Source organism: Aythya fuligula, chromosome 10 (assembly GCF_009819795.1).
Source record: "Aythya fuligula isolate bAytFul2 chromosome 10, bAytFul2.pri, whole genome shotgun sequence".
In the NCBI taxonomy this organism is placed as follows: domain Eukaryota; kingdom Metazoa; phylum Chordata; class Aves; order Anseriformes; family Anatidae; genus Aythya; species Aythya fuligula.
The window spans coordinates 21,700,273-21,721,956 of record NC_045568.1 but is presented as its reverse complement, the minus strand read 5'-3'; the positions used below and the strand labels follow the sequence as shown (position 1 = coordinate 21,721,956).

General features: G+C 44.6%; 2 protein-coding genes across 2 annotated transcripts in view; both read right to left on the bottom strand.

The window, feature by feature from the left end:
* Positions 1–2,808, bottom strand: RHO (rhodopsin). The gene is made up of 5 exons (XM_032194046.1): positions 2,448–2,808; positions 1,363–1,531; positions 1,114–1,279; positions 674–913; positions 1–120 (listed from the first exon to the last, which is right to left on the bottom strand). Exons 1-5 carry the CDS (start codon positions 2,806–2,808, stop codon positions 1–3), a joined length of 1,056 nt encoding a protein of 351 aa, XP_032049937.1.
* A 4,579-nt stretch (positions 2,809–7,387) lies between these two features.
* IFT122 (intraflagellar transport 122) overlaps positions 7,388–21,684 on the bottom strand; it is a 32,425-nt gene continuing 18,128 nt past the window's right edge. The window contains exons 18-29 of the mRNA XM_032193973.1: positions 19,849–20,015; positions 18,804–18,975; positions 17,577–17,679; positions 15,886–16,026; positions 14,788–14,885; positions 13,822–13,922; positions 11,930–12,095; positions 10,825–10,936; positions 10,259–10,387; positions 9,342–9,418; positions 8,507–8,671; positions 7,388–7,819 (exon numbers count right to left, since the gene is read on the bottom strand). Of these exons, the coding sequence (XP_032049864.1) occupies positions 7,730–7,819; positions 8,507–8,671; positions 9,342–9,418; positions 10,259–10,387; positions 10,825–10,936; positions 11,930–12,095; positions 13,822–13,922; positions 14,788–14,885; positions 15,886–16,026; positions 17,577–17,679; positions 18,804–18,975; positions 19,849–20,015 (1,521 nt within the window). The 3' untranslated portion in view covers positions 7,388–7,729. The remainder of the gene's footprint in view (positions 7,820–8,506; positions 8,672–9,341; positions 9,419–10,258; positions 10,388–10,824; positions 10,937–11,929; positions 12,096–13,821; positions 13,923–14,787; positions 14,886–15,885; positions 16,027–17,576; positions 17,680–18,803; positions 18,976–19,848; positions 20,016–21,684) is intronic.

The following is a 21,684-nucleotide window of genomic DNA, read 5'->3' as shown; positions in this document are numbered from 1 at the left end:
CTACGCGGGGGAGACCTGGCTGGTGGAGACGGAGGAGGTCTCTGTCTTGCCAGCAGATGTGTCCTCGTCACCCAGCGGATTCTTGCCGCAGCAGAGGGTTGTGATCATGCAGTTACGGAACTGGAAGAGAAGGGAGACATCGGGTGAGGGCAGGTGGCCGCTGGGGGTTGCCTCTGTGCTGGATCCCTCTGTGCCGACTAGGGCAGAGCCAGGGGGAGGGCACGAGCGAGCCCCAGCAGTGCCGCAGGCTCTGCCCAGGCTTTGGTGCCCAGGCTCTGTCCGGCGGTGGGGCTGTCACAGCGGGAGCATCTCCCAGAGACACAGGCTCCTGGGGGCTGTTGCAGGGGGCTGTGTGGAACTCTCTGGCACGGTAGCTCTGGCTGCACCGTGCAGGGTGAAGTCGCCTTCCTGCTGCCTGGGGCTGGGGCAGCGCAGCCCCAGATCCTCCACTGGGACAACCTGTGCCTCGTTCGGGTGGATGGGTTTGCATTTGCAAGATCTGTGCTGTGCGAAGGGGTGAGTTGCACTGTCACCACCCTCCTTCACACAGGCACAAGGTTACCTGGGAGCAAAGCCCTCGCAGCTCACTGGTGCGGTGGAGGTCTGGTGGCTCTCCCCAGGCTGCTATGAAGCCAAACACTACAAAGGAAGTCACCTGGCACGCGGCACTTACCTGTTTGTTCATTACAATGTAAATCACGGGGTTATAGATGGCAGAGCTCTTGGCAAAGAATGCCGGGATGGTCATGAAGATGGGCCCGAAGTCTGAGCCCTGGTTGGTGAAGATGTAGAAAGCGACGCTGGCGTAGGGGACCCAGCAGATCAGGAAGGCGATGACCATGATGATGACCATGCGGGTCACTTCCTTCTCTGCCTTCTGGGTGGTGGCAGACTCCTGCTGCTGGGCGGCAGCCTGCGGGCAGAGGGAACGGGGAGGTGATGGATGTGGGGGAGGGTTCGGCCCACGAGGGGTGTGGGGTCAGGGTTTGGGGTAGTTGGGCTGCACGCCCGGAGCTTGCGGTGCTCCCCGAGGGGGGCCCGACCAGGTCCTTCCTGCCACCTGTGCGGAGCGCGGCGCGGCCCCTCACAGCAGCCTCAGCGGCAGGCACCCACCTCCTTCACGGTGCAGACCAGGTTCCCGTAGCAGAAGAATATGACCATCAGCGGGATCGTGAAGTGAACCACAAACATGTAGATGACGAAAGATTCGTTGTTGACCTCAGGCTTCAGCGTGTAGTAGTCAATCCCGCATGAGCACTGCATGCCCTCGGGGATGTACCTGTGAGGTGACACCGGGGGTCGGCATCCCGCAGAGATGCCCGTGGCCAGCCGGGGCCCCGTGCCAGGCGGCACTCTGCCTACCGTGACCAGCCGAAGAGCGGGGGAGCCGCGCACGCCAGGGCCATGATCCAGGTGAAGACGACCCCCATGATGGCGTGGTTCTCCCCGAAGCGGAAGTTGCTCATGGGCTTGCAGACCACCACGTACCGCTCGATAGCCAGCACGACCAGAGACCAGAGCGCAATTTCACCTGAAGCAGGGAGAGAGGGATGCAGATAATGGGCCTTTGAGGGCTGGGAGAAAAGCTACTGAAGGCAGCACGGGGCCTCCTCTGACCTTTCATGTTCCCAAGGAGGACCCCTAAGAGCAGGTAAATCCCCAGCTGGGTTCAGAACCAGCAACGAACGTGGGCTAAGTGCTGACATGGTGGGAAGGCATCAGAAGGCACCTTCACACTGCAGTGCTGCCCCCGCAGTCACCGCCGTGCTCTGTGTGTTGGGGTCCATCGCCAAGCCCCATTCCCTGCCCGGACTGCCCCCACACCCATGGCCCCGCGGCCCCGCTCGGGGTGCCTGTCACACCGGGGTCCTACTCCTACCCACAGCTTCCCAGCAACTTGTGCCAGGAGCCCCGAACCAGCAAAATGGTTGCCTTGCTTGTGGCTGAGGCCTGAGCTGAACGGAGGAGGGCGTTTTCAGACACACGATTTCTGATTAACATCTGTTTCTGTCAAAGCCGGGCTGGCAGAGGAGCAGAGACAGCTTGGCCAGCCTGCGCCACCGAGCGCCGCGTCAGAGCGAGCACCAGGCTCAGCCCCGCCAAGCGGGAAGAACAAACTGCCGCATCTCCAGCCAGAGAGCAAGCCAAAAAGATGTGCAAATCCAGCAAAATCTGCTATTGGTTACTTTTCATTGCTACGTTGTTGTTCTTAGGATGCTGAACAGGTGGCTACCAAAATAAGTTTAAAAAAAAAAAAAAAGTGTAATTTGTCACTTTCTTCACCTCCCACCTCCCAGCACTGCAACTGCCTCAGCCCACACCAGCGGCAGACCGAGTACCTTCCAGATACTGCATGTTTTTCCAAGAGCATCTGGGCATCCTCCCACCCTTTCCTAAAATCTGGAGCAATTTCTGGCAGAAGATTTTTGAATATTTGGAAAACTCACCACCCAGTGTAGCAAAGAAGCCTTCGATGTAGCACCCTGTTACTCCAAAGACAAAGTACCCATTCATCGAAGTGTACATGGTGGTCGTGAAGCCTCCAAACACCATGAAGAGGTCGGCGACCGCCAGGTTCAGGAGGATGTAGTTTAGAGGTGTCCGGAGCTTCTTGTGCTGGATGGTGACATACAGCGTGAGGAAGTTGATGGGGAAGCCGAGCAGGATCAGCATGAACATGTAGGCAGCCAGCGCCGAGAACTTCCAGGGCTCAGCCAGGTAGTACTGGGGGTACTCGAAGGGGCTCCGCACCACCCCAGTCTTGTTGGACATGGGCACGTAGAAGTCTTGGCCTTCTGTCCCGTTCATGGTTGCGGTTGGTGAGGTGCCTTTTGCTCTTACTCAGTTTTTTTTTGTGTGCGTGGGGGAATTGCCTCTGAAGCTGGGCTCCCGCCACCTCTCGGCCTTCGCCGTTACCCCGGGGAGAAGTGGCTACGCTCACCTCTGCGGGGCACCCCTTATAAAGTGCCCCCTGGGGTAAGCTCCAGGCATCGGTGTCAGCACGATTAGGGCTTAGAGAATTATTAATCATAATCATCCAGGGGTAATTGGCTTTCTTGGGAAGGTATTAAGGTGACACCTGTTTCTGGCCTGCACTGTCATTGTTGCAGACCATGGTTCATGGTCATTATACATAAAGAGGAACTCTGCAGCACACTGGTTGATGGGGGGTCCAAACCAGGAGGCAGCTCCACCTGCACGGCCTCTCTCCTCGGCATGGCTGCGCCGCTCCCCAAGCAGCGAGGACTTGGGGCAGCCCCATGCCCTAGGTGGTCACCGCACCCCGTGGGTGCCCACAGCTCGTGCTGCCATCGCCCAGGGGAGGCACTCGCCCCACCGAGCACGCAGCCCACCCCCAGGGGCACTCCAGGGCTGAGCTGCCCGCCAGTTGGACATGCCTCAGGTCCCCTCAGAGGGATGTTGGAAACAGGACACATCGCCACCAGGTCAGAGGGAAGGGCAAGGCACACAGGATCCTGCTCAGGGCTGTGCTTGCTCAAAGCTCCCAGGCTGAGCCTTCAGCTCTTGCCAACAAACAGACCTCTTCTCTGCCCCCTGGGAGCAGGAGTGAATCCTGTGGACTGAAAACCCCATGACCACAAGTTTGGGGGCTGTAGAGGGTGCTGGGGTGGGCAGGTTTGGTGTGGCCCACCAGAGACAGAGGCCTGTCCTTCCAAGAGGAAAGCAGTGACACCAGGTAGCCGCCCTGCAGAGCCACCTCCATCACAGCCGCCGCTCCCAGGAGGAGGCTGGTGACGGGGTACTCCCAGGCAGCATGGCCATCAACCCTTCTCCCATGTGCTCTCAGCCATCTGCTTTCTCTGCTGCAAGACTTGACTGGGCAGGTGTGAAGAACACAGTTAAACACTCATCCTGCTGGTGAGTTTCCAGTTGTATCACCTCCTTCGTCCCTGGCCTGACATGCTTTGCATCACACCGATTACATCGGTAGCACCAACAAAATAACCTAGCCCATCCGTCCTGAACAGGTATCATTCTGCACTGGTGCCGAGAAAGGTTGTGGGCAAGGCACAGAAGGAAGTCTCTGAGCTGAAGCCAACATTCGACCTCATATTCTGGGTGACAGACATCCCTGAAACTGCAAGAGTTGGATTCCGTATAGTGGGCATTAGAGCTGCAGGAGAAGCTGTTGTTGGAGCCCCCAATGTTGGAGCCATCCTAATGTCTCTACCTCCCCACTTGATGCACTCAGTTGTGCTCGAAATGTTCTTTTTGCCAGTCAGCCCCTGAGTTAGACATTACCTGGTTTACACTTTTCAGAGACAACAGGACAGCGTGTACACAAGTGAACACAACGAAGGCAGCCACAGATCTCCCTTATGTACGAGGTGGTTCCTTACAGCTCATGGCACCACAATTGATCTTTCAAACTCCAAAGCTATTTTCCCCACTTTTTTTTTCCCTTTCTTTCTTTCCTCGCACCCACTGTTTATCGCTGTTCTCGTGTACATATTGTTCTCAGCACTAACAGCGCTCCAGTTGGCACACAAATTCCAGGCCGTGTCCCCGCAGAGGTCCCCGCAGACTGATGGCCCCTTGGTGGGGGACAGGGCTCTAGGGGGCCTGAGCACCCCCACAGCAATTGCTTTCTAGGCTGCTGCCAGGGGCTTGGGCTTAACTTCCCCTGCAACCAGGAGCTGAGGAGAGGGCACCGGCATGCCTCGTGCAGCACGGAGGATGTGCCAGAGCAGCTGGAGCTTGGGGGTGGGAGATGAGCAGAGGCTCACGTCCTCCTGGCCTTCATAAACTTGCTTCAGTCCTGGCCTAGTTTTCACCAGTGTTCCCTGTGGGCTACTTTAGCACATGCAAAACTGTTCAAAGGGAAAAAGCAGAAAACTTTGTGTTCTCTTCAAATAAAAGGCCAAGCAGGAAAACCTTCCCTCTAAGTGGGGAACATCTTATAGAAGCACTGATGGACCTGAAGTGCTGGTACCACTGACAAAGACAGCCCTGTCTGTCATCAAAGGCAGGCCACGATCACCCCGGACAGCCACAAAAGTCTTCCTTCACGTCAGCGTGCAAATACCAGCTCCTCGCACATCCCCTGCTCGTTGTGTGTCCCCCTCAATTAACTTTTCACAGCTGTTGTCAAGGCCAAAGCGGTGCCACTAACTGCAGGTGCAGCTGTTACACTTGTACCTGGGTGTACAAGAAGGATTAAAGGTTTATCTCCCCCACATAAAATATGCCACATAAGCTCTGATGCAATAAGCTGCTGCTGAGGTCAGCAGCCGCTGCTCGGGGCTTAGAGCCTGACCTGCGTCACCACGGGAGCAGGGAAACGCAGGCAGTGACAGGGTAGGAGCGCAGGGCAGGTTGAAGGAACCAGTTGGTGAACCACCCACAGCTGGTTCAGACACAGGCTGTGTGCTGGGACTTGCACACCCAGGGACTTCGTGTCGTGGAGTCACCAGAGGGCTTCGATGGCACAAGGCTGGAGCTAGAACACCTCAACAACTGCTGAGCGCGCAGAGCCCAGCTTTGCCTGGAAAAGCCCAATACTCCTTTCAAACTTAGACTGTATTGACAGAGAAATTGTTTAAAAACACAAAAAAAGCTTCCTTGTTTGATCTATTTTGCCTCTGTGTCATTGCAAACCCCGTCTATTTATTTTTATAATTTTTCATTCCTGCTAGCTCTACAAAGCCAGCTCAGTTCTGGGAGAACGAACTGAATTCCATTTTGGCTCACGTATCAAACAGCATTGTTTATCAATGCCACTTGCAAAGTCTTTATTGCAAACAGTGATATACGAGTCAGAAAGCAGACAAGTGCTAATTAGAACAGAATGTTTTTAAAGCAGTAAATTAAGCAAATTTGGTCAGGAACCACTGAGGGACTCGGAAACCCTGTAGTGCTATTTCATAGAACCACGCCATGGGCTGGGTTGGAAGGGACCTCAAAGCCCCCCCAGTGCCACCCCCTGCCATGGGCAGGGCCCCCAGCCCCCAGCCCAGGCTGCCCCCAGCCCCATCCAGCCTGGCCTTGGGCACTGCCAGGGACGGGGCACCCACAGCTCCTCTGGGCAGCCTGAGCCAGGGCCTCACCGCCCTCATGGCGAAGAATTGCTTCCTTCTATCTGACCTAAATCTCCCTCTCTTAGTTTGGAGCCATTCCCCCTTAGGCTGAGCACCCCCAGCTCCCAGCAGAGGGGCTCCAGCCTCTGGGCCTGCTGCAGCAGGGCCCTGTGCTGGGAGCAGCGCTGCAGGGGGGGCTCACGAGAGTGGAAGATTTCCAAGTGTCACTTCGCAGGGGAACTCAAGCAGACGAGGCATCGCTCACTGATTTCACAAGCACAGTGCTGCTGTTCACACGGTAGCTGTTTTACCAGCACCCACCAACCTCAGTAGTTGAAGGCAGTAGATTAGATTATTATTTACCACTCGATACAAAGGGAGCCTTGTGACAGGCAGGATGTCATAATAAAACTCATGCTAACAAGGGTACAACTTGAACTGGATTAGGGTCAAGAGACCTATCACTTCCCAGCTCCAGTCCAGCCCAGCTGGATCCCTGCGGATTCTCGTGCTGTCAGAACCGCTCAGTAACCGCCCTCCAGTTGTCCATGAGTACTTGGTGTGCTGCATCTGGCTGGGATGCAGTTCACATTCTTCACAGCAGCCCATGTGGTGCCGTGTTTTGGATTTGCCAAAAGCATTGATAAAACAGCAGCCCTTTAGCTACTGCTGAGCACCGCTTGCACAGAGCTGAAGGGTAATTCTGTTCCCCACTCTGCCTCCAGCGACGGGCCAGAGGTGGGCAGGCACCAGGAGTGGGCACAGCCAGGACAGCTGACCCAGGCTGACCAAAGGGGTGTGCCATACAAGACAACGTGGTGCTCAGAAACAAAAGGAGAAGAGGAAGACAAACACCATAACCACCACTACGTAACCATTACTCGTGCCGAGGCCCTGCTTTCCAGGAAGCAGCTGGACATCTGCCTGCCACAAGGAATTAAAGAATAAGTTGCTTACTGCTTTTCTTGCACACAGGGCTTTGCTCATTGAACTACCTTTATTGTGACTGACAAGTTTTTCTCCTTTTGCTCTTGTAATTATCTCCCATCCTGCCAGAGCGGGGTGGGAAGTGAGTGTACAGCTGCACGGGTGCTTAGCTGCTGTCTGGGAGGGATATTTACAAGCACGCAAACACATTCCGTTTAGCCCATCAGGTCAGTGGTTTTTCCTTCATTAATGGCAAACACGCTAAAGTTACCAGAAACACACAGGCTGCAGTAGACAGATGAGGAACTTACATCTGGGTGTTTTTGTTACCATGAAATGGACACTTCCATACAGAACCTGTCATGTGGGTTTTAACAAGCATGAATTCTACATAGGTTAAAAGGAGATTCTGAGACAAATGGTACTGAAAAATAGTCCCATTTATTTGAAGTTCTGACAATAACAGGTACATATTAAGGAACAAAATAAGTCCTAACACAAGTTGGAGTAAAAACAATTACTTCTAGTCTGAACTTGACCCTAGGAACCTTCCTGTAAAAATCCGTGGCACTTCAGCTGCTTGTCTGGGAAATGTAGGGGACAGACATTCTTATTTAAAAAAGGTAAATTTCTTCAACTCAGTTCCACTCACATACAAAAGAGAACAAGATGACAACTAAGTTGTTAGGAAAACCATGAATCTAATGAGTACTTTGCCAAGTCAATAGGGAAGTCTCTCAGTTGAGGTATCGGATTGTTCTTCTTCATTGGTTTGACTCATCTATTCTCCTTCGACAGAAGGGACAACAGTTATGCTGGAGCACGAGAAGCTCATAGTCTTCTGTGTGGAACATCTAAGAATTAGGAACAAATTGAGGGACAAATTAGCCTGTGACTAGATCAAAGAAAATGCAAACTGAGCTCAATGGATTTTCTGACACATTCTGAAGCTATTACACAAGAATTGGCCCTCTTACCTTCAACTGCCTGTCAGAGCTATAACCTACAACACAGCAGCATTTTGCAGATCACTGCCAGCGTAGCTGAAGATGCACAAAACAATGAATTACTTTTAGGAAGGATGAAAATTAGAGTTTGTGTAATCTACTGTGACTGAGTTCCAGTACTTCAAAAAGCCATTCCTGAGAAGGGAAGAAGGAAAAGAGGGACTGAACCACAAGCTAACTTAGTTTACTGACCGATTTTCCTTGCTAGAACAGGCTGAATGTCAGAGAGGCAGACCAAAAAGGAATAAGAACAAATCAGCATTTGTTGTTCAGCTGAGGTTTGCTCCACAGGTTCTGACTATTATTACTGTCAGTGCAGCTTCTCAAAGTTTTCTTCCCAAACTCAGCTACATCAAGGTTTTCAGAAGACAGCTGTTCCTCTGTGCATCACAGTGCTTATTGTTTCATTGCTTCTCTGTCTCTACATCATTCAGGAATTTACTGAATATATCTTACAGTATAAAGTTATCAATGATTTGAATTGCTTCAGATAATTTCTCAGTATTTTCTTAAACCTTTCTATGAAAACACTACCTGAAAACACGATGGACACATGGTAATGGAGGCATCTGGTAGCAGGGAACGGTAGTACTGCCATCGCAATGGCTTTGGCCAGCGTTTAATCAGAACGTCCCTCCGACTCAGTGACTGGAGAACAGCACGATTCACAACCACTGGAACAAATTCTGAGCCTCCTTGCTGCAGGTGAGCAGATTTAGAAAGAAATTGTTACCAACTGCAAAGTCCTCTGAGGATTAATAAGATCTTGTAAAATGCAAAGTACAATTCAGCAGGAAACGACAATATACAATTGGCCTGAGCCTGATCCCACCAAACTCACTGGCAGTTTTATCAACGTTTCCAGTGACAACAGCGTCCAGCTACATCTTTATCTTCTTCTCAGTGAGTTTCTATTATAGATGTTAACACAACTCTTTGTAAAGAATACCCATGCCCACAGGCACGTATTAAAACCTCACAGTAATGACTGTTTTATAGTAATACCCACAGAAGACAACCCCACTGCATGATGATAAAACCAAATACCAAATTCCAGGAACATTTACTTTAAGATCTTTTTATATACCTTGGGGTTTTGTTTGTTTGTTTTTTATGATTTTCCCAGCAAACTCTTTTTTTTTAATTTTTTTTTTTTTTTTTTTTTTTTTAAGAGAGGAGTTATTATCTGGTAAACCCCTTTCCCTCCCTAGTTCCATCTCTCTCAGCCCCCTGATCTGTATCTCTCTTGTAGTAGTCTACATAACACATTCACACTAGCAGAGCAGCATGAGCTGCAAGTCAAGATTTTCTATTGATTTTTATTGGTAGCAAGAAAGAAGCCATGGGAAGGCACTGGTAAGGCTCTTACCTCAAAGCTCAGTTTTGCTGTAAAGGGATCATCTTCAATAATGTCTGCATTGTCATCAAGCCTCAAACTCTGTGCATCTAAAGACATTTCTTAAGGAAGAACCAGAGTTTCTATAAAATTGGCTGTTCTCACTGTAGCTAGCACTCACAGAATAAATATAAAAACCATTCTAGCAGGACTGGTATTCTTGTTGCTCCAGAGGGTTAAGGTATTCTACAGTGCCTAGGTTATTACAGAAAGTACTAGAGAAGGGGTTACTCTGAGTACAGTAACTAGGGAACTTTACACTTGCAGCAGCTGTAGACCAGCAAAACTGACTACAACCAAATATGACATCAGCTCTGCCTCATTTCCTGTCTGTCCACATCTGACATTGCAAAAAGCAAGTGAAGCCAACTCTTTAAATTACGTTTAAGTAGTTATAATCAGAGATTATGTTTTCTTATGCATTACTCTGCACCTAGCATTATATGGCCCCCACAGCAACTGGGAGCTCTGGGTGCCAAAACATTACAAAAGAGATTCCAACAGGAATGGTTATGAAGAAAGTCCATGCTTGCTGGTTTCCCTTGCTTTAGAAGAAAGCAGCCTCTAAAGCAAGCTGTTACTGGAAGTGAGTAGCACACTTCAGGTTCTCCCCACTCTTTACTGAAAGCAGTTACAACAGAATAGGTACAGCATGGCATTCCACTGTTAAAATGAAGTATTTCAGATAATTAGAAACAAGGTTTTGTGATGAGAAATCTTTATAAACGTATTAAACTAATATATCACTGTTTGTTATACTAACTTGAAAAGGAAACAAAATCATACTTGCATCAGTCGTATGACAAAAAAAATGAAACCTATAAAAAAATCAAAATTGCTTATTTATTCCTAAGAAAGGGACTGGAAACAGTATTTGATCAACAGGATACTGTCACTCATCATCTCTTGCCATTTATTCTCTCTCTTATTCAATCTTGGAGCTTCAAGATCAATGAGAGCTACAGCTTCTTCATCTGTGATGCCGTCTTCCAAATAGAACTCAACCAGATGCAGCACTTCTAAAGGGGTGTGAAAAACAAGGAGCATGACCTACAAGAGCTCAGAAAAGGCCTTCTAGAAAATACTTTGCCCTTTAAGAAGTGAACATCCTCTGCCTTCTCCCCACACGTTCTCATGAAGGAGAAAACAAAGCAAAACAAAAGCAACCAAACAAAAAAAAATGCCTCAGCTTCTCAAAGGATGACATCTGTGTTCACTGAACACTTCATACACTTGTTTCATAATAAAGCAATGCTTTGCTGCTGCCGTCCTGCAGTGACATCCAACTATGCCTGGGACAAGAAGCAGCCACTTAGGCAAATGTAACAACACTGAAAGGGAAGATTTGCTTGTCCAGGTAACATAGCAAAGGGAACACAGCAAGTGCTAATGTATTCTGTTCAGTTTAACATTTATCAACATGAAAAGAACAACAAAGTATGATATTCCAACGCACCATAGGAGGACGCGGAGAAGACGAAAGGTTGTCTGCAATTAATGCAGACATTCCCCAAGTTATTTAGCAAAGGGTTGTTGGTAGAGCACCTGTAACACAAGGGTACAAGCTCCTGCAAAGACACATACAGAGCACAGTAATCATAAACAGGCCAGCATATCTGGTACACTTTGGTTTCAATTAAACAGGGGTTCCTTAGGTTTACACCACTGATATTATATCAGCCCTAATCAGAAGAAATATTGCTGTGAAATCAGACCCTTAAACATCTGAAAACGCTTTTCTTTTTTAATAAAACAGCACGCTTTCACATTAAAAAATAGCTGTCTTCACCATTCCAACAATGATATTTTCACCTTGCCTTCACAGTAACAGAAGCAAAATTTTGAATCAAATACATAGTACTAAAAGAAGTTGAAGGGAAGTTTACTGAGATTTTTTTTTTTTTTACTGAGAATTTTTTTTCTTTGCAGGTTTGGTCAAATTCAAGTTTTCCAATTAATTCATTTCTCTTCTTTTCAAGAGCACAGTTATTTTAGGCAGTTCTTAAGACTGTGTTTCTATTATTTCAGGTAGCCAGGTGCTTGTTCAGTGCACAATACAATTTATTTTTAGTGAGTACTCCATGAGACGTGGCTTTATAGAGCACTGCAGAAATTCAGGCTTCAGCTAAAGAAGAAAAGGTGATAAAATAAGACTTAAGGAAGGAAGGTCATTCAAGGGATAGGGGGAGGAGGGAAGGAGTGCTAGGAGTTGGGACAAATGAAAGTGACCTCCAGCTGCAGAAAGTCATAAAGACCATGGTGTAATTGCACGTGGATCAGAGAGAAAAAGGCTCGAAGGAATTAATAGGCAGAGAAGAAGGTAGACACAAGACAGGAGAGGGAGGACAGAAGCTGCCTATCAAGAAAGAACTGATTTTAGTTTGTTCTCAGGAGCAAATGGAAGCCTGACCTGAAGAATAACAATAAAAGGACTGCTTCCAGTGGAAATATAATTATACCACAGACCTAGCAGAATGTATTTCAGACTTTTATGTATAAGGCAACTCAGATTCTTGGATTAGACTACTTATTAATGATTAAAAGGAAACAATGCAACTTACTTCACTGTCATGAAATGGCTTGGATCGGATTGTCAGGCTGCCCAACTCAATTGATTTCTGGAACCTAGCTGGAATCTGCAGTCCCTGTAACTTGTCATAGGCATGACGAGCCAGTTTATATGCACCAAGAGCTTTACTCTGTTTTGCCAGGGCAAATAATGTATTACTACAATTAAATTAAGGAATAAAAATACATATGGCATTTAGTAAAAACTACAGTGCTTTTTCCAGTCACAGAAAGCGTGCAATGAGGCATATTCTACAACAGCAGTTCAAATAGGCCTTAACAAAATACATATATATATACACAGAATTATATACTCAACTCCATTTAAATAAACAAATCTGAAAGGACTATCAAAGTGGCTGGGGGCAATTTTCAGTGAGGTAAGGAACTGCCCCTTGTCCTGGTTTGGCTAGGACAGAATTACTTTTCCTGCTAGCAGCTGGTAGGGTGCTGTGTTTTGGCTTAGGATGGGAAGAGTGCTGATACCACCCCGATGTTTTAATTGTTGCAGAGCAGTGCTTACACCAAGCCAAGGACGTCTCAGCTTCTCGCTCTGTCCTGCCAGCAGGAGGGGACAGACCCAGGAGAGCTGACCCAAACTGGCCACAGGGGTGTTCCATCCCATCTGGGGTCATGCTGAACAATAAATAGGGGGGGCTAGCCGGGTGGGGGGCGGCTGCTTGGGGATAGACTGGGCATCGGTCAGCGGGTGGTGAGCAACTGCATTGGGCGTCACTTGTTTGTGCACGTTCTTAGTAGTAGTACTGTTAGCATTATTATTATTTTCCTTTCTTTTCTGTCCTAATAAACTGTCTTTATCTCAACCCACAGACTTTCATTTCTTTCTGACTCTCTCCCCCATCCCAGAGAGGGAGGGTGAGCAAACGGCTGTGAGGTGCGTGGCTGCCGGGTGGGTCAAACCACAACAACCCTACATTAATATTGCTTGGGTTAAATTTTCTGACTCCATTTTGAAGTTAGTTTTGGAGTGAATGGATTTTCCCATCCAAATTTTACATATATGGAGAGACAGACAGCTATGAACACCAGTAATGCACTGCCACCTACTAAATGTACATCATCTTACTGGAAAGAATTCAGCACATGCTGTGGCAGTGACCAAGGGGTGTCTCTTTCATTAGCATGTAACAATAACTGCTGTTTAGAAAGCTACCAATCCTAATGGGCACAAGGAATGTTAGGAAAGACTTTTTGAAAGATCATTCCTTTGTAAGTGAGGAAGTTACTAAAAAGGAAAGCAAACATCCCACCCAGAGCCACAATGGAAGCAAAACCAAGAATGTCACGCTTTCCCTAAGGCAACTGCTGACCCTTTTTGTTATTTTTTACAGACAGGTGCATTTCTACAGTGTTCACACAGGCCTTTTAAGAAGTATTTCCAAAAGATGCAATATGCACTAACAAAGCTGTGCAAATGTTATCTTGATAGACACTACACAGCTATACCAGCCTCATACGAAGCAAAAGCGCCTGTTTCTCCCCTCCCTCCACCACCTCCTGTCTCAGTTCAGTCTCCTTGCAGCAACACTGTCAAGATTCAGAGCCAACATCCTGTTTCAATGACTAGTATCCTAGAACTTGCTTCCCTGACAAAGGCGATGCATCAGACTGGGTGGGTGGCTGAGAATTACATGTTGGTTGATTTTTACAGCTCCCAAAGACTGGAGGGGGAAGGTAGTGCAGTTAAACACAGTGGTTTGAAGGTGCTGATTATTTCCTTAGGGACACAAGTCAATTTCCATTAACTGTAACCAACAGCTGAAACTGAACATACCCTAAAGTGGATCTCTGCATTGTGGGTCAGCTTCAATTATTCTTTTCATGCATTTCAGCCTCTAGATTCTGTGCTGTATTGGAAGGATACACTTTTGAGATCCCCAAAGGAGTCTCCTTTGTTAAGCTGTGAAGCAGAAACCTGGAAATATTGAAGAGTGTTTCGGGCAAGTGGAAACTGAAAGGCTCCTCCTGCAGTATTAAAAATAAACAGACATTTCTAAGCTGGCAAACTAACAATCACTAAGCATCACAACACCAGGCATCTCAAGTACTGTGTCTCTTGCATACAGTTGCAAAAAGAGGTGCTGACAGAATATACCAAGTAGGTTTTACATGTGTAACACCAATGTTCATGCCTGCTACACACAGAAAGACAAAAAGAGATCCAATCTTTAACAGGCTATCTAAAAACAGGACATACCAATCACTATTGGTGTGAAGTCTCCACCATTCACGGGCTGAAGTAGTCTGACCAGCACAGACCTCAACTGCAGAGAGTCTTCTTTTGCGTAAGGGCATGGATCGAGGGTTCTCAAATGTTTTACAGAAGATATTTTCACCAACAGTGGTGGTAACATTACTGTAACTGCTGGAAGCAGAGGGAGCTCCCTCCTCAAGACTGTCTATCATTCTGGAGTAATTTATAAATATCATTACTGATACAAGTACCACACTGTGGGAATCTTTAAGCTCGTTGCCTTCTGTTCAGAACTGTTTTCCATGATTAAAGAGCCTACCACAGCCAGCGCAGGACTAGAGACCCAGTCACTGGAACCAAGTCAATACAGCTAGCAAAAAAAGGACTGGGGGAGGAAATTCAACCGTTGTCATATCCTCTGCCCACATTGAGACAAACACAGATCTGCTAAAATTGCACTGCAGCTTTTAGGAACTAAGACAACAGAAGTTCTTGTGCAGTACAACGGAAGGCAAAGAAATAAATTACTATACAGTATCATTGGTAAGTCATTAAATACCTCTAGTTATTTCTGGACTCCTAAAAGAAAAATGCTCATAAAGCATAAATACACAACTTCTAAGGTAAATACCTTACCGTGTATCTTTGAATATAGTGATAGACATGGTAAACTTCTGCCAAATGCTGGAAGTGATGAAACTTCTGTAACATTTCAGTCTTCTGTTGTTCATTCTCTGTGGGATGTAAAGGCATTAGTCTAAGTCTCCAAGATGAGTTTATGAGACTCAGTGGGGAGAAAACGATGTATTATGATACTAGTGCCAGCATTTCCAAAAGAAGTGCATGCCAGTCCAGGTGTGTCCCATCTACTTGTGCAAAACACAGGTTAAATAGACTTGCTGTTCTTGTGAGCAAGTTTCTGCTTTAAAAAAGCATGGTAAAACACAACAGATAAAGCAATAGTTTTAACACAGCTAGAGCCTATGGCAGACTTAAAGGCAGAAAATAGTAGCTGTGCATCACTGGGAACTTCATTCATAACTTCAGAGTTTACAAGTAAAATGAGTTTTGAAACATTTGTTTCACAGATATTAAATACACCACTAAAAATGTGGAACAATTTGCATTCCCATACAATACCTCAGGGGTAATATGTCAGCACTATCAAGCAACGGCTGAACTAAAAAATGTACTTACAGCACCAAGCATAAGACAGCATTATCAATCTTTGTATTCGTTACCAAGCTACATCTCTTAACCACTGGCTCCGCCCCTCTCTCGCTGCAGAAGAGATGATAGCTAATAATCGGGTTTTTATTTGTTGTCAAAAATAGTTTGTAAAGTATCTCCCCCACCCACATTCAAGTACTAGGCAGATCTTATGCTCCAAGGCCACCTTTTAGTTACTAGTACTTTAACCTGCCAATCAGTTCTCTAGCTGAAGTGTGTTGAGGGAAGGTACGTGAGGATACAGGATCCCAGGAGACACTATTTCAATTCTAGCCAGATTTCAGAACGAGGCCTACACATGCCGATGTTGTTGTTTTGCTCATCTGTTTTAAATAAGCACATGGGAAAAACAGGGGACTACAAAAATAGCACAAGCCAGAGCTGCATACAGCACAAAAGAAGAAAAAAACAACAGTGAAGTAGTTACAGCAATTCTATCACAATTCACTAGTTGTTTACATGCACAAGAAGGTAACAAATACGAACTTCCTTTCAGTTACTTACCTTGGGCTATATCTAAACACTGCATGGAAAGCATCCAATAATAATAGGCTGCATCATTAAATCGGCTTTCAACCACAGCATTGTGTGTTAGCTGCTCCAGCACTCTAACAGCTTCACTCTGCCTGCCAGCCTTGTGGAATGCTACGAAGAAGGCCAAAACAAAGAGGATTTTACAGTGTGATTATATCAATTAACTGAAATTAATGTTTTTAAATTAAGAGCAGCCTATTCAGCCAATATCAAATCATCTACTCAGAGAGGATGAAAAGGATTATACACTCGTATTTTTCTCCTTGAAAGCAGCAACACTAATGGAACATGAGATGGATCTGTAGGTATTTTATGGCTTTTGCACTGTCTCAGGGGCTCTTGAGCTGACAGACATTGTACAATGCCGGGTGTTCTGTTTTTTTATTTAAATATAGAAAAGAGTAAAACCACAATGATCTTTTAGATTTGTATACAAGCAAACTCTAAACACCACAAATCACACTTGCATTCAAAACTACAATAAATTGAAGTTAGTGCTCTAGTTTGCAATGCTGAATATTTTTTTTTTTTTAAAGATTATACCATTTACTATATCATTCTAGCATTTATTAAAAGCATTTCTTTAACTGAACCTCAGAAACCAGTATAAAGTTAGATCCTGAATTCTCACTTGATAAAAATGCATTTGGCAAACACTGCCTTCATATAGGGTAATAAAGGAAAAAAAATAAATAAAGATAGCACAATTGCCTCCTGACTTTAGGTAGTTTCGATATAACCAAATTCTCATATATACATACACAATGATCTCTAGCTCACCCCATTTGGGGGAATTTGTATCAGCCAAGAAACTTCAGCAGTCCTCTGTGGAACTAACTGTGGACAATATACCTGTATGTGCAGAGCTCTGTGTGCAAACTACTAAGCTGCCCTAAAAGCAGATGCTCAAAGGTTTACTGCTGAGACATATAAACTAGTTTTGTACAGACAGCTCACGTCTGGCATGTTCACTAGCTTGGCCCTTATATGCAAATGCAGTTATACTCTTAGATCCGAGCTGGCTCTGGAAACAGCAGATGCAACAGTCACATGGAGCTGCACCTGAGAAAAGGAAGTATACTAAAAACATGCTGGCTCCACATGGAGCTTGCTTCAAATCTCTTCTTATCCCTGGAACAATTTACGAATAAAATTTTGAAGCCTGTCCACACGATGGAAGGTTGACAGTTCTCTTTAAAGGTAATTTTATAAGCCTAACAAAAATCTAGAAAATTCTTAAAGAAACATGAAGATTTTCCTTGTACAAAGCCAACATTATCTAAACATAAGGAAAAACAGGTCTTTCCACTCTGACCTGCAAAGTACTTGCTACACTTTGAATCTTATTGTGATGAAAATATTAATCAGAACAGTTCAGATTATATGCCAAATACCTGTAGCCACGTGTCAATCTCAGCTATGCAATGAGATGGAAAAATCTGGAACTATATTTGGATGCCATCGCTTCTGACAGATCCATAACATTTTCTAATTAATAGAGACCTCCAGCTACTTTTCTTTAAGACTGGTCTGAAAACATGGTTTCTATTTGGTTTTGAATTTTACTGATAAGAAACCCTCAAGGGCAAAGACTGCATACTCGGTGTTGGAAAAGTACAGAGGACATTTTGAGTGTCCAGTGGTCTGTCTGCAAGTCTTACCTTTTTGGGCTTCTTCAAATCTATCATTCTCTGCTAGCCACTGAGCATAAGGGACATAGACATCATCTTTGAATTCAGGATGCTTTTCACTCAAAGCAAATGCCTGAGGTACATAATAAATTCATTTTTAGCATACTGCATGATTTAAACAGTTAAAAGGTTTAGCATACTCCACGGGATCAATCTTTTATTTCCCAGTAAATTCACAATGAAAATACATACACATAATACAGATTATATCCATCTTTTCTCCAGTATGAAACTAATGTATTTTAAAATAAAAAGCAATCACCAACAAAAGAAAAACTAAGCATAGCAGCAGTCTGGATTATGAATTAGGGAAACGTGAAAGTGTATCTAGGAAATTCAGTAAATTTCACAGCATGAAACATGAAATGTTTTCATTTTTTTACTGAACGTATCTTCTAAAGAGACTGAAGCAACACTGTAAACAGGGTTTGTTTCCTAAGCTCACTAACTGGTCAACAGAAGAATAAGCATACAATTTTCAAAAGCACCTATATAATTTACAGGGGGGGTTAAGTGTCAGTTCTAGTGGCACTTTGAAAACCCTGAAGTTACACCTATTAAAATCTCAATTTGAAGAAATACGAACAGAACTAAGGTAACCCCAGCTTTGAAGTATGCGATACTGGCAGACTCATGCTTCCATGGAAAAACCCACTGAAGTCAGCAAAACTTTACCTAAACGTAAGCATAAATCTAGCTTATAAAGTGGGGTTCACACAGCATACATTCATCAGATCTATGTCATACATATGGTATTCTCACTCACACATGTCCAAGTTATAAAAATAATGCAGCTCAAAACAGAATTTCCCTGATATTTCCCCTGATATAATTTATATTTATTCTAATGGGCTAGAAGCATCTTAAGGATTTGCATAGGAAATGGGCAACTATACCTCAACAGGCAAAAAAGGTGTTCAGAAATGAGACCAAGAAATGTTCAGCCAGGACATTTAAGAAAACAAAAAAACACACTACACCAAAAAACACCAAAATCACCCATAAACAAAATCAAAGAAAGAGCAATGAGCATACAAAATTAACCTGAGTACTCAGAATCACATTCTGTGGAAGCCTTCACCCTCCCTGCTTCCCCCTTCACTCCAGTGGTGGAGGAACCAGACATTTATCTCCCTCCTTCAACCAGAGATAATAAGTAGTAGCAGTTTTGAACAAAGGAACCAAAAGCATGCTTACTTCTTCCCAGCGAAGAGTCTCCACGTAGAGTTGGACCAATGCTTTCAGGTCACCAACCTTCATGTATGTTTCTGCTGCATAGCCAGGGTTATCAAGTTTCTTAAAATAGAAGGCACATTTTAACAAAGGCTCACGCTCAGCTTTATCCAGTTTCCGAGCAACTTCTATTAACCTAGACACCATAAAAAGATGGCAAACATTCCAGGTTCAGCTGCTATTTAACTATTGTAAGAACTTCACTGTTAATCAGCTATTATTTAATACTGTAATAGTAGTATCACATGACCCGCTGTTTGAACGCTTACTGAAAGCTGTTTAAAATTCTTTTTATCTTTTACAAGCTCAAAACCTGTTCCTACAATCCTTACTAATGCACGCAGTTCCGTATCACAACAAACTGTCCTCAGTGGGTTTGCTCAGTCATGGACAGAGGGAAGCAGTAGGTCCTACATGACTAAGTCACATGGGACACGATTCCTTAACTCTGACCTAAAAAAAACCAAACTCATGAATAAACATTACTCCATTTGCCACAAGGGAAACTGAGTCAAGGGAATGCGGAGTCACCTGTCCAAGTTTTTATGTTAAGTCAGCAGAAGACCCCAAGTATGAATTACTGCGAATCAAGAAGGATTTGACCAGGACAAGAGTTGCCCAAGAATTTATGTCTAGCAATTCCGTGCTCCAATTCAGTTGCAACAGTTTAAAACATAAATAGGCTACCAAATACAGTCACTGCTGTGATGATTACTCTGAAATGTTTAAGGCATGCATATTTTAGAAGACAGCCCCATAATACAGAGGAACCCATTCACGTTGTTTATTATTGTAACACAGTTATTTTCATAGCATAATGCCCCATGCTCTGAACATTTAATGCAACTTTTGAAACATATTAAATTGTAGATGTGCTTCAAATACAGCTTATGCACCTTTGTTTATATCATACTGAGTGTATCAAACGGGTTTTGTCCTATTTTAAAGTTATGCAGAATTCACTCAAGTTTCTGTTATACAGTAACTCAGAGATGGAATTAAAACCTACGTATCAACCCAGCCATGGTCCCCGCTGATTTCTATGGCTTTCATGTGCTCGCCTGCAGAAAGGTACATCTCCACTGCTGCTTTTGGCTCATTGATATTCTTGGCCCAATCTGCTTGCTTTTTTATTAGCATCTTTGTGTCTTTGGGATCTCCAGACCTGAGAAAATCCTGAAATAGCACAGTACAAAAAAAGTTGGCATTACTTTCTGGTCACAAACACTGTTACATTCTGAATTCTAAAATACAAAAGAGCTTTTTTGATTAATATTGTTATGCCTTCTAAGAAAAAAAAACAGTGCATACAGAGCAACAGAAATTGATCCAGCTTTCAGCAACTAATCAAAGACCAATGTTCGGTAGGAAACAATGGCATGTCTCCCCTCTACACAGGTAAATTAAAAAACAGATAAATGAAAGTGAGAGATTCTGTGAGGGCTATGAGAAGAATGACAAAGATGCCTCAGAGGTTATCAGTAGCTTTCCAAGGAATCAAGCTGGGAGGTTTCCCCTGTTGAACCTGTTTAAGTAGATATAAACTACTTTTGTAGTTTTGTGTTTTGTCTTTTTTTTTTCATAGATTTCTGCATGCCATCTAGGAACACACCTTTCTAAAACAAAATGCTACTAATCTTAAAAGGAGAGAGAGAGAGAGAGAGAGAGAGAGAGAGAAATACCAATTTTAAGTTTCTTTTAAGAAAGTGCTCTTTCATTCTCAAAGATGACTCAACCCTGTGCTTAGGTAACACCAGTACATCCACTTAAATTATACGTAAGCATCAGGATGCCCCACAAATCAATTAAAGACTGAAATCTCATTTTCTGCAAATACCCTTGATAATTGTACTACCATATATCGAAGAAGTTCTATAAGGATGGAATGACAGCTGCTCAAGAGAGCTACAGCTACTGGCTGGACTTCTGCACAGTAAGGCAAACTGCAAGTCTGGATGCTGCAATGATGACCGTTTTGAAACTGTTTTTAATAGTTTGTTCAGCTTCTGCCAATACCAAAGCCCTGGCACCATATGGTTCACATCTGTGACATCATGCAGCAGGAAAAAAAAATTGTACTTCAAAACTGGAAGATCAATTAAAGGCAATTTTGGCTGTTAAGAGAACAGACTACTGTCCTTTAAAACAGCTTTTACCAAATGAAAAATTAGAATAGAGCAGGAATGGAAAACTATGTAGATAGGAAAGATACCTTATCCTCAAGGTTTCTATTAAATTCTGTTTCAGATTAAAAAACAAACAAGACCCACAACACAAAAAACACACATAGCAGAACTGTTCCAGTATCGCAGCTCACCACTTTCCCTGATGCAGATAGTCAGCAGGTACAGAACTACAACCAGATGTCAGCTCTTAACACAAAACAAAATCCTATGTCAAGTTCATTTAACTACTGCAACACAGCCCTGATTCAGGAGACTAACCATACAGATGTTGTGATAATCTTCTAACATGAAAAACCGAAGACAAGGAATCAAGTTGAACAATCTTTGATACAACTTCTGTTTGCCAGCATAGGTCATCAGAGTTAAGTCCAAAATCAAAAGCTCAGCTTCTTCAAGTATAAAGAGGGTTTTATTTTGTGAGTTCTCAGTAATTTGTGATCTGGTACTGTGATAATGAGCCTATGACCACATATCAAAGGACTTCCTGACCTCTGCCTTTAGTCTGGTCTCTCTAGCTGGAACTAATCAAAGTTAACCTCAAACACAAGAAATCAGACTCTGAAAGGGTCTCTTTGCTTAATTCTGGCACCATTAACCCCCTCCTCCCCCCTCCATCTATCTTTCCTTGGAAAAAATACCTGGCAGCAAGGGTGTTTCCC